The sequence below is a fragment of the Coregonus clupeaformis genome, unplaced genomic scaffold, assembly GCF_020615455.1.
Source record: "Coregonus clupeaformis isolate EN_2021a unplaced genomic scaffold, ASM2061545v1 scaf1909, whole genome shotgun sequence".
NCBI lineage: Eukaryota > Metazoa > Chordata > Actinopteri > Salmoniformes > Salmonidae > Coregonus > Coregonus clupeaformis.
In genome coordinates, this window is record NW_025535363.1 from 51,429 (window position 1) to 65,023 (window position 13,595).

At 41.4% G+C, this 13,595-nt stretch overlaps 1 protein-coding gene across 1 annotated transcript; it reads right to left on the minus strand.

Annotated features, from left to right (window-relative positions):
• Positions 1-5,661: 5,661 nt before the first annotated feature.
• On the minus strand, positions 5,662-12,555 carry LOC121555959 (PR domain zinc finger protein 13-like). The gene is made up of 4 exons (XM_041869802.2): positions 12,164-12,555; positions 10,483-10,614; positions 10,247-10,367; positions 5,662-7,858 (listed from the first exon to the last, which is right to left on the minus strand). Exons 1-4 carry the CDS (start codon positions 12,335-12,337, stop codon positions 6,414-6,416), a joined length of 1,872 nt encoding a protein of 623 aa, XP_041725736.1. The 5' UTR covers positions 12,338-12,555; the 3' UTR covers positions 5,662-6,413.
• Positions 12,556-13,595: the final 1,040 nt, after the last annotated feature.

The following is a 13,595-nucleotide window of genomic DNA, read 5'->3' on the forward strand; positions in this document are numbered from 1 at the left end:
TATCGCTACAGATAGTTGACAACAAGGCTTGTAAAAATTTTGCATTTTATTTTATTTAACCAGGTAAGCCAGTTGAGAACAAGTTTTCATTTACAACTGCGACCTGGCCAAGATAAAGCAAAGCAGTGCGATAAAAACAACAACAACACAGAGTTACATATGGAACAAACAAAACGTACAGTCAATAACACAATAGAAAATCTATATACAGTGTGTGCAAATGTAGTAAGTTATGGAGGTAAGGCAATAAATAGGCCATAGTGTAAAATAATTACAATTTAGTATTAACACTGGAGTGATAGATGTGCAAAAGATGATGTGCAAAATGAGCTAAATAAATAACAATGTAAATAACAATATGGGGATGAGGTAGTTGGGTTGGCTAATTACAGATGGGCTGTGTACAGGTGCAGTGATCGGTAAGCTGCTCTGACAACTGATGCTTAAAGTTAGTGAGGGAGATAAGAGTCTCCAGCTTCAGAAATGTTTGCAGTTCGTTCCAGTCATTTGCAGCAGAGAACTGGAAGGAATGGCGGCCAAAGGAGGTGTTGGCTTTGGGGATGACCAGTGAGATATACCTGCTGGAAGTTACTGTGTAATTTAATATTACACATTCATCACACATTCATATTCAGATGGGTCAGGTATATTACGATATACAAGACCTTCCCTTATGAACGTAGCACACCCACGACCCTGTCCAATTGATCTATCAGATCTGATTGAGCAATAACCAGGAATAATAAAATCAGGATGTGGTCTAAGGCATGTTTCTTTTTTCTAGACACTCTTATCCAGAGCGACTTACAGTTAGTGAGTGCTTACATTATTTTTTTATACTGGCACCCCTTGGGAATTGAACCCACAACCCTGGCGTTGCAAACGCCATGCTCTACCAACTGAGCTACATCCCTGCTGGCCATTCCCTCCCCTACCCTGGACGAATTGTGCACCGCCTCATGGGTCTCCCGGTCACGGCCGGCTACAACAGAGCCTGGATTCGAACCAGGATCTCTAGTGGCACAGCTAGCACTGCCTTAGACCACTGCGCCACTCAGGAGTTTCTTGAATACATATCACATCAGGTTTGATCTCTAAATCTATTAAATATTTCTTAAACTCCTGACCGTTAGCAATAAGGCTTCTGGCATTCCACTGAAGGATAACAAAAACTCTAATTATCATCATACTGAGACATTCCATCATTAGTATTATTAGAAGTCAACATATCAACTATCATGGTGACAGTAACATCTGTTACTCCTAAAATCTCTGTTGCTGCTTCCACAATGATCTTCAACTTGGCAGTTCTTCTTTCCACAAACGCAGTCAGGTTGGTAACCAATGAAGGCTATGAAGTCAATCTGATTAACTATTAAGGTGTCCTTTGAAACAACACATTTGTGAGTGCAAGATTTCTGAACAGGTCTCATATCTGTGTCTGGACCAACATAAGCAACATTTCCTACAGTAGGTCAATTTATTCCAGGAGTAACTCTATTATCTCCATCATTCTGCCTAATAGTTCCACCAATCTGCCTTGCAGCCTCTGCATAAGAGATAATATGAGTGATTTTATATCTTTGAGCCGCTAGCCTCTTTCTGCACCTGGCATCCACCAAATGCTGCACTGTGTTGCCCCCCACAATTACAACATTTAACCTTGACATTGTTCCCACATTCACCATAATCATGTTCCCCTCCACACTTGGCACATCTTTTCTTTTCTTTGCACAGAGCCGCTACATGTCCCATTCTTTGTTATTTAAAACACCTTAATGGAGGTGGGACAAACTCTAACAGTGAAAGCCATGGCGTTTCAATGTAACATTATCACGTGATCAATGACATCTGAAGCTTCGTTTGATCACGTTTTTTCAAATCGTGTGTTGTAAAATGTGAGATCCCACTGATTTCGCCATGTTTCTGGTGCTTTCTTCTATTCTAAGCTGCTTTCAAATGCCGACCTTTACTTGACACCGTATTTACAATGTACTTAGGATTTTTTAATGTAGTGTCAACTGATTGGTAGCTTAGCAGGTAGGGTTTGGGGACTCAGGGACAAGAACACTCTCAGACCACAGTGAATTGGGTTGAATCCTGGCGATGGCATTTTATTTTGAAAATAGTGACACCACACTTCCTGCACATTTTTGTTCAAACAATTTGTTTTATTTAGTAAAGTATAAGCTTCTATCCTAAATAATGTCATAGATTCACAATTTCTGACAGCAAAAAAACGGTATTCACAGCAAAAAAGGGAAGCATGATGGAAGGTGCGAACGTGTAACAGTAGCTAACTGATAATAGGTGACTAACCACTGCACCACGGAGATATGATGTACTGTGTTATAAACTTCTATATGAACATCAAACCCTGCTTTTCATTGCTGACCAGCAGATATCACTAATTTGCATTATGTTAAAAGCTCAGAGTAATGAACCATTTTTCGGCACAATTTGGTGAAAGCCCCAAAGGCTTCAGAAAGTCTCCGTTTCCCATCACGAAGGCTCTGGGAAACGAGGCCCTGTTCAATTATTGTGGTGCCTATCTTCAGGAGAGGACACCTGACATCTGAGCGGTCTTAATGCACTTTGTATCCAGTCGCTTCCTCCCACAGGCTCGCGCTCGATCGGCAGTCAAACGTCATCCATCACGGAGAAATGGAACCAGCAGAGAGCCTCGTCATAATTGGCTTCGGTATAGCTCAGCGCCTCGTTTCCCAGTTGCGATGTAACTTAAGCATTACGATGATCGTACCAGTTGCATCGTTATATTTTTGAGCAAACTTTTTAAGTGTGTTTCCCAAACAAGCCTGTAGAGAGAATGTTCGCTAAGTACGTCGTTAGACCATGTGTCGATACTGATAGGATCGAAAGAAAAGCAATGCCGCTCTCGGATCAGCCTTATCTTACCTTAGCATTATAATTATTCCACAATAGTGATAACGGATCAGCAGGTCCGGGACAGGGTAGCGCATCCGGTGAAGAGGTCAGGGTTTCATAACCGCAGGCAGAACCGCAGAAACTGGATCAGCAGCACGACCCAATAGTGTGCAACCGCAGCCCGCAATGCAGGAACACCCCCCTCGAGCATCACATTGGTTCCTGCATGAACACCCCCCTCGATCACCCCATTGGTTCCTGCATGAATGCTAGCTCGCGGGAGCGACACAGGTAGACAGTGTCCTTCACTCCCACCTGCCGAACACCTGCCCTCACCATGTTAAAAGAACTGCGGGAAAACAGTGCCTGACAGGTGAGGGCAAAGGACACTGTCTTCCAGTCGCCCCCGCTTCCCGACTCCCACCTCCCACTAGCACAGCAGGCGGGAGGCTGGGGCGACACCATGTGCTAGCTAACTAGCTAGAGTTGTTAGCGACACCTTATCGCCCTCGCTTGCTGTGTGCTGGAGAAAACCATGCCTGACTGGCGGGGGGCGAAGGACAATGTCTACCGGCCGCCCCTGCCTCCCGCTTGCACAGCAGGCGGGAGGCTGGGGCGACACTGTGTGTTAGCTAACTAGCTAGCTTGCTAGTTAGGGACACCCGGTGCTAGCTAGCATGCTAGTTAGCTAGCTAGCACACAGTGTCACCTCCCGCCTGCTGTGTACCGGACTAGCTGGCTAAGCTAGCACAGTGTCCTTCGCAACTGCCTGCCGAACACCTGCCCTCGCCGTCGTTAACAGAACTGCGGGAAAACAGTGCCGACAGGCAGAGACGAAGGACACTGTCTACCAGTGTACAGTTAGCTAGCTACCGTTGTCGCCAATGCCCCTTATTCTGTGGGGTTTATCAGTAGCTGCCATCCAACATTATTGTGCATTAACGCTGCCTACTGTACTGGAGTGCCTCCACCTGTCCTACCTTAAAAAATGACTAATAAAAGCATAAATTCCTGCAGATGCAGGAATGCCCACATGCAGGAACGCCCCGAATAGCCGGCAGCAATTGCACCCTTCTAGCACAACCAGGTGGACTGGGGATGGGACAGCCAGGAGTCATCCGGCCAGGTAGTCCTGAGGCATGGTCCTAGGGCTCAGGTCCTCTGGGAGGGGAGAGAGAGAGAGAGAGATGGGTGATTTAGAGGGAGCATACCTAAGATAACACAGGACACCAGATAAGACAGTAGAATTAAGCCTCAACAGCCTATTTGCGGGAATAGGTGGTAATGTCTCTCTAGGAGCTGATCCCTCTCAATATTGTGGAATAATTATAATGGTAAGGTAAGATTTGAATGGAGAAAGCTGATCTGAGAACATCACTGCTATTTCTTTCGATTCTATCAGTATCGACACATGGTCTAGCGACGCACTTACCGAACGTTCTCTCTGCATGCTTGTTTGGGAAACATGCTTAAAAAGTTGGCTGTAAATAGTTATGCATCTGGTATGATCATCATAATGCTTAAGTTACATCGCAACTGGGAAACGAGGCCCAGAGCCCTTTAGCAAAGGAAAAAGTAGACCGCAGGAGTCTTAAAAAGTCTGACAGGCTTTTGTTTCAAACTGGGAAACCCAAAGGCCTAATGATTGTTGTTTTTTATTGATTATTTAATGGGTGTTATTCACTTTATACTATTTTAGAACTATCTGCGTCTCAAATGCATCAATATTTTTGTTCTAACCCTTTTCTGGATCTGACCTTTTACCCAAGTAAACGTATTTTGTCCTTTAAATGTTCATTTTACAACAGGCCATAAATCTGACCTGCTGTTATTTTAAGATTATATCTGCTCTTTCCAGGGAACAAGACACGTTCCGACCATGCACTTTTACGCACAATGTAGGAAGGAAGCATTTTCACTGCTCGGTTAAAACTGTTCGTTATCTCTATAACGAAAGGTTGACTTTATTTGGTGAATAGTGCAGGTTTAGCTCTCTATCAAGATTGAGGTTGATTTAATTTAATTTCCAGCCAGGCATTTCAGCACACATGCGTACACATTCGTGAATGTGTTGAAAACGGACCATGTTTATTTATTTTCTTAATTAAATTCAAAAGTAAATACAATTTGAATCAAATTAATCCAGTATGGATCTAGAAGCCTACTTGTTGCAGACCCCACATTTTGTTTCTGTTTTCAATTTACCTGGATATTGTTGAAACTCTTACTTGTTGATCAGACAATTGGTTGTAGACCATTTTGATGATGAAGATGATGACGATGAAGATTATGATGATGATATTGGGATGATAACCTCTTTAACCCAATATAATATTATATTTACCAAGGTAAGAACCCAGTAGGCCTACTTTCTAAACGCCCCCAACGCTCGTCGACTCGAATCATTCTTCATAATGGCTACACCATGCTCTACAATGGTGAGATATATTGCGGATTTACTGTAATGCGCACAAGCCAAGCCTTTCGTATGGGTGCGATAGTGTCCTCATATGAATTCAGAGGACACCCCATTTGAAAAACGTCTTCAAACTGAAAGAATCTTAACTTTAACTGCACAGGAAATATAGAGACTAACATCCTGATAACCCTGTCTACAATGTAGGTCTACAAGTGGAATATGGAAATATTCATTAGTGCACCAACCACGGCAGTTAAAAGTGAGGGGATGTGTTCTTCTTCTGTGCGTTAGATAATCGAATAAACAAGTAGGCTATAGAGTAGACTATATATTTGAATCAAGTAAGTTACAAACAATTTCAAAGTTTTAAATTACATTTATTAAAAAGGAACAACTCAGTGAACAAGAAGAAAATATTGTCAATAATCAATATCACTTATGAACAAACGTACAACACTTTTTCACTGAACAGTGAAATATCATATTCTTACATTTGTACATTATGCTGTTTAAATCAGATGTTATTTCCTACTATAAACAAGACCTTAAATAATGGAGTGGTACTAACTGCTATAAATATTTGCTGCCCTTTTCAACTTTGCCCTAAAACAATTGAATGCCCTCGCAAGAAAGTGCAACATTTAAGTAATTGTAATTCAAATGAATGAAAAAATAGTAGTAAGTGTGATTTTAAGTGTTTAAACACTTGACCTACATGGCTTGATAATTAATTGTTCATAACTGTTTTAAAGTGCAGCGGACCTCTATTTGGGGAACATATTGGCTATCAATTAGCATATAAAAAAATAAATGCATTATCATCAGCTATGATATTATACAATTCTGAAATCATACGGCCTATACTTTGTTCCATCTGAAACAAATAGGGCATTGTTGTAAAAGAAACAGCAGTAATTGGAAAATTATCTCGTATTAATCTGATTTTATAAAGAAAAAACAATTACATTTTCAATAGCTTTAAAACATACATAAATAACTTTCACTCATTGGGGAAACATAAATTACACAGAAATCTGTACAGGTAACCTGTTAACCATTTCACAAAACATTGTGCAGTCTTTGCCATAGCCCTATACGTGTCAAAATCTCAATCATCTATTTTACTGGATTCTTGGTCGCTCTGATCATCGGTGAAGCATACATCAACGTCGCTGTCATTGTCGCTCTTTTGCTCGTGATCCTCGAATATGCCCTCGGTTTTGTCCTCAGCTTTTTTTATTGTTTGTCCAGGGTGCCTCGATTTGACATGACGCTCCAAATCCCTCCGGCGCACCAGCACCTTGCCACAGAACTCGCACCTGTACGGGGTGTTCCCCTCCGCGTGCAGACGGATGTGCTTATTCAGGTTGCTGGGGTCACCGAAGGGCCGAAAACAAACTTTGCACTTCAATGGTTTGTACCCTGTGTGAGTTCTCATGTGGATCTTGAGTCCGTATTTCCGAGAGTACAGTTTACCACAGTAAAGACATAAGTGTCCCTTTTTGGGCTTCCCTGAGCCTGTGTTAGCAGTGGGCATAGAGTCGAGCCTGGCTCGGTTCTTTTCGACGGCTATTTCAGACAACTGTTGAGTGTGCATGGCTATCTCCCTGTCAATGTTGGTTATTGAACCCAGGTCTTGGTTGAGTGCAGGTGCGCCAAAGTAGGACATAGACTCCGGGTATTTTAGGAGATTGCTCAAATGGAATTTCAGTGGGTAGTAGGGTGAACTATAAAGCAGCTCGCCATTGTACACGGTGAATGGCATGAGGGGGATATTGCAATCTCCATTATATGGCTTGACGCCATCGAACTGAGGCAGAGAAAACCTCTCAAAATGGAATCCAGAGGACATCTGAGAGTAGCGTGAGGGGGACAGTCCAGAGTGCATCCTGCTCTCCACGTGCTTAAAAGCCGATGTCTCCTCGAAATTAGGTATTAACGGAAAACCCCTGATGGCGTTTGCGCACGGGACTACGGGAGATGTGGAGGGATGGCTTCCGGTCAAAGGTTCATTCAGGGCTCGCGTCGATTTCATGTTCCCCAGGAGTTTGCTGAAGCCTAGTCCATTATGCTTCCCATTACTTTCCTCTCTGTAGACGTCAGCCACGGGGACCTTGGATTGGCCCATGGGCCTGAATGCAGAGCGCACACCTGGGTTGAACCCCATGTTGCTCAACATTGAAGACGTTGCGCCAAGGCCCATGAGATGTCCGTGGTTTCTGGCTGAGGTAACGCTCATGTCAAGTGCTCTGTCCTGCTCCTCAGAGCTGGGTTTCTTTGCTACCCCCGTTTTGTTGAGGAAGGGTGAGGAAGACACGGTCCGTCTGACAGAGTCTGAGATGGAGGTGTTGTGGCCGTTCCTGGGCGAGGCCGAGGTGTTGGGAATGTCCCCGGATTTGGGTGACCTGCTGAAGCTGTCTGTGCCCCTGGCCTGCTCGCTGTTCACAAAGCCCCGCCCGTTGCTCAGAGCGCAGTGGAAATGGACGTGGGCCTTGAGTGTGTTGGGATATTTAAATATTCTCCAGCAGTACCAGCAAATGTAACGTTCTTCACCTGTAGAGAAGCACAGAGACATGAGGTTAATATCGATGGGTCTCCATATTCCCGAATCTCCCCACTTCTGTCAATAAAGCGCTTTCAAACCTGAACATTTGTGTTCCTACACATTTCTATCTATTGCTTTGTGAGTGTAGAAGCCTATTATCTGGTGCTTTATGACTGATGTTCCATCTGTAGATGCTCCCAGTGGCCTATTAGAGTAACCTCAAACTGTACGGTTATTTTGTGCCACATGCAAATCTTTTCCATATACCATTTAAATGTTTTGGATAAATCCCTTGAGATGAATCGACTCATTTCCAATGGGATTCAGGTTTTGAATAGGCGACAGAGTATATTAACCCTATCCACCTCATCAAACGTGAGCAATGACACAAGTTGAACAATAGGAGGTCAATTATATAGATGTAATGATTTTGTAATCCTTATAGGGCTGTTGTTTATCATCCCCATCAAAAGAGCAAACGCCCCGTCCAATCTGTCGCTCCGAAACCAATACGTTGAATAGGGGGACTTTCTCTGTGCTCTTTCCCGTGGAAATGACAGCAGCTGTTGCTTGAAATCGCAAATCGCCATAGACAATAAGGCTAGCCCATCTGTTAACGCCAAATAATAGGACACGTATGTCAAGGAGCGCACGCTGTATTGGCTGGAGAGCAGCAGAAAGTGCTTCGCCACAAATCAGGGCAATATACATCCCACATAAAAGTTAGCATTCATTAGGCAACAATACCTTATGTAGCCAGCTAATTTACCGTAAAGCACCTTTTTTGAAATTATTTGCTTTTGAATACATTAATATTAATGAGGCGATGACATTTGTTAACCTCTGTCCCCCTATGAATTACTATCGTCTGCTTTGATGATTGTTAAAACACGCCTATTCCTGCTTTTAAATTGCGGATTTATTCCATGTGCCTGTCACTGTAATTAGTGTAACAGTCGAATATAATTTTGGTAGGCTATATCTTGAAAATTATTGTCAGGCCCTCCATTTCACATGCCCTATTTTTCTCAGACAGAGTAATTACACACACTCTTAGAAAAAACGGTTCTAGATAGAACCAAATATGGGCGGCAGGTGGCAGGTAGCTTAGTGGGTACGAGCGTTGTGCCAGTAACCGAAAGGTCGCTGGTTCTAATCCCCGAGCCGACTAGGTGAAAAATCTGTCGATGTGCCCTTAAGCAAGGCACTTAACCCTAATTGCTCCTGTAAGTCACTCTGGATAAGAGCGTCTGCTAAATGACTAAAATGTAATGTAAATGTTCTATTGCTTGCTTCATATATGGCACCCCTAAAGGTTCTATATAGAAACCCTTTGCAGGGTTCTTTGATCAGAACCCCAGGGGTTCTTCTTCACTGAACCAAAATTTCGTTTCTGTATAGAACCTTAAAGGATGCCATATATGCAGCAAGCATAGAACCCCTTTTCGTTCTATCCAGAACCTTTATTTCTAAGAGTGTCTAGGCATTATAATTTAATCTAAACACAGTTATCGAATTTTCCTGAGTTGGCGGTATGTGTAATCTGATTAAAACCGGATTATTTCGCTGGTGATTTTATGATTAGGCTATAATTCGATACGCCTATAAACCTATGGCATCGACGCCACTGTTTGAATATCCAGAGAATTGTTTTGGGGAAAAGTTATTATTATTATTATTATTATTATTATTATTATTGTTATTTTCTGTTTATTACACTAGCACAACTAAGCCTATTAGGTGGTGTTTGGGCCTATTGCTGTCTGTTTTACACATTTTCATTTAAAATGATGAAAAACAATTCGATTTTATTATTGAATTGTTTAACATGAAATTCTGTCAAGCCTATTTAGTTAACAAGACCATTTAACTTTTTAATGTAAATAAAACCATCAAATCGAAATGTATGCTCTGGGGATGCACATTTGTCAACCGTGAAAATATAGGCCTACAACCTTTCCACATAAATTGATTATATAATAGCTGGACGCCAAGGTTTGGACAGTCACTTAACTGTGCAATGATGGAACACACAAAATGTCAATGCCAGTAAGCAGCATCAGCAGGGCTATACTGTAGCCTAATCCATTTCTATTAAAACTTTTGTTTGGACAATACCACATAATGATACATGTGAATTTCGATCGCGCATAAGCTGTTGAACCACCGGCAAACAAATATCCATCATAATAATAATATGCCATTTAGCAGACGATTTTATCCAAAGCGACTTACAGTCATGTGTGCATACATTTTTACGTATGGGTGGTCCCGGGGATCGAACCCACTACCCTGGCGTTACAAGCGCCATGCTCTACCAATTGAGCTACAGATTGAGCTGCTTTTCTCATCGTTTTGTATGGTTATTTTAAAGGGTCATTCTACAGTTTTCTTACCTTTCTCGTCGTGTGTTGGAGTGGCAGTGGTAGGGATGTCGTACCACTGGGCCAGAGTGTTGGAGTACCACACACTCAGCTCCTCGCCTGCTGGGATCTCCGTCAGCACACGATAGAAAATCTAACGTAAATGGGCAACGTTAGATACATGCAACTAACTGTTTCAGCTTGAGTAAAAAATAAAATAATCAAATGACTTGAGCTTTATGCATTTTTAAATAAAGCACAGTACTGACCTGCCCACCAGGTAGATCTGAGACAGCCTCCAAGTTCTGTTCTTGACTGTTTCTGGCCGCCCGGATACACCCAATCCAGTCTGGCACAGGGCAACCTGATTCATCCACGAATTCTCCCCTCAGCAGCCGAATCTAGATCCACAACATGGATGGTTCAACGCTAGAAATGACGCTAACAAGGCCTAACATTCGATACATTCATAGATCACTAAAAGGCCAGCAGCCGCAGTTTATAATAGTTTATGAATATATCATGAACAGAGCTGCATATTTGACATTGCAACGTCACGCTTGACTGCAATTGCAGCAAAAAAAAAGCTTAGTGTTTATTTTCGTATAGGCTTAGCACAAATACATATTCAAGGCTTTAGTTTTAGAAATATTGGTTTATTAAATATTGAATTAATTGTTTGAAAATAGTATTGCTATTATGCCCAATGGCTATCTGATAGGCTATAGTCTACCTTGATGTGTGCCAAAGCGTTTAATGCGTCTTTATCTGCTATGTTAACCAGCGGTGATAATTTACCAGGGAGAATGACACATAATTGAGTTGATATGGGAAACGAATTTGAGAGGTGTCAAATGGTTTCTAAACTGTTCAAGCAAATTAAAGATTGAAGCGTGACATTTGACACGGAGATTGCACCTGATGCATCACATGAAGCCCAGGGCGATGCATTTAGTCGCATCAATCACAAACGTCGACAACAGTGTGTAGGCCTATGCCTATATTTATAATGCAGTTATAATGTAGGGTACTTATCTATTGGTTTGTTTAAGACCATAAACTCACCAATAAACAATTAGCCTGTATAAAAAATTATGTTAAATAAATGAATAAACATTCAATTAAAATAGAAATAGCATCCATTTCTGGTAGTTCCATATTGTATTAATAACGATATGTGTTGCAGGAATGTTATTTTAGATGTTCTATACATTTCTATAAGCTATATTTTAGCATTTCTTATCCATGTTCTTATTTTATAGCTCGAGGCTGTGGTCTATGTCTTAGCATCTTTCCATGGCCGGATTGCATAAAAATTAAATGGTTCATCTAGCCTACTAGAAATTTAAAGCGGGCGAGGAAATGAAATCTCACACAACACCCCAGGTCGCCCTATTAGGGCGGTTAAGTAAAGGCACAGAGTGACAAGTCGTCCCACTAATATAACTCAATTATTACCAACCTGACAGCACGAACCAATTAATAACCGAAGGCCCAATGAACTTTGACAGGTCTGGTTCAAAATGTAAAAAAAGATCACTGTGTCCCCTTTACCTGCCCTGATAATTAAATATAGGTCCTATAGAAAGAAAATAATGTTTTCGAAATTCATTTTTTTAGTTTTATCTTTCATTAGTTGAATGATTCCCCTAAAGTTTCCATTATTCTTATCAATCTTGTACATAAATAATAATATGAGTATTAATATAGGCCTAAAAGTAATAATGATAATAATAATCAAATGATTTGTCATTCAAATAGGAAAATCATTAAAACAATGCCACAGTATGTATGGGCTGTAGACACTTTTTTATTCCGATAGTTTGTAATTCAATTCTGAAGCCTGCAAAAATCATCCTACAAAAAGCAGAATTGTAAAAAATGAATTTTTGCAGATAGAACTAATTAGGAATAAATCATATTTCATGCGATAATAAAAACGGTGCTTACCTTTTTCTTGGTTACGACCTCTTTGCGATCAGTCACGTATTTCCCTAGTTTGAAGATGCCCGGCACCGGTCCTATCCGCAGGCCGGTCGGGATGCTGCAGTCTGCAAACACACTGATAGTGGATGCCCGCGTTGCTTGCATGGCTGGCTCTGCGTGCAGTGGTTTGAGAACCATGAAGACCACGCAGTGACTGATTGAGACAAGAAGTAGTCACAGAGATGAGGACAGGCCAATCTCCGCCCGCAAAGTGATGCGGTGGCGTATGTGATCCGGCTTTTCTAATGGAGCAGCAAGGTACCCCCTCGACACATTAACGCGCAAGGGCGAGCAGTATGCGCGCGGTGTGAGAGAGTTTGGCTCTTTCGGCAGCTGTGGGGAGAAAACGGGCCGAGATGGTCACATGGAGACTTTCCCTCACCCTCACATATAATGAATTGCTCCAAAAACGGCCAGGAGACAATGGGCCAGGCGACCTTCCCATCCCCAAAATCCAATTTGTCAAGGGCAGAGAAAAAAGAGTGCAGAATCAAAGGTCTGGAGCTACCATTAATCCTCAGCATGTGGCTTTGTATCCCAGACAGCTCCGATATTTTAACTGACAAATCCACTGTATAATTTCTCCATAAATTCTACCCTTTTTATTGTTCCTTTACAAACCAGTTTTTGGAAATCAGTCACTACTTTAAATCTACTTGGCTGCGTTATTTTGGGTTTATATACTTCAAAGCACTTTATTATCTCCGTTTGGCTGCATTGTGTGTCCCTAGTTTAACAAAAGGAGCAGGAATGTTTGGAAGACTTGTTAACTTCTATTGACTCCCGGCGTGTGCCGGGTTGAGATCAGGCAGGTACCAGAACCACCAGAAAAATAGCAACAGCTTTCAAAATAACCACCATCTTATTATTTCACACTTGTGGTTTTCTTGTCATGAATTCACTCCAGACGTTTTCATTCAGCTGTGACATGGCACAACACAGACCTTCATAACTTTGACTTTAAGTTGCCACAGCTGAATGAAAACGCCACAGTTTTGAGTTTGATCATTTAAATTTCATCTAATTATTTATTTCAAAAAAATCTTATTTTAAGATGTTTTGAGTTTTTTTTATTAATCCTTTATTTAAGCAGGGAAGTGACGTTGAGATTGGCATCTCTTTTTCAAGTGAGCCCTGCTATTTTAAGAGCATATTTTATATTTTACATTATTATATCATAATTTCTATGCTTGTTATAAACTTCCATTTTGTTTTCTTTTTATTGATACACTCAAATACGAATCAATACATTAGTCAATAAAACATTTATTTATGATGTGTTTTTCTTAGGCTACTATTTGTATTAGATTACTGGCTATTGGATGCTCAAATCCTCTGAATTAACTTTCAGTGTTTTAGGTGGGAAAACTTCACTAGTTCTACTTATAAGCTACAA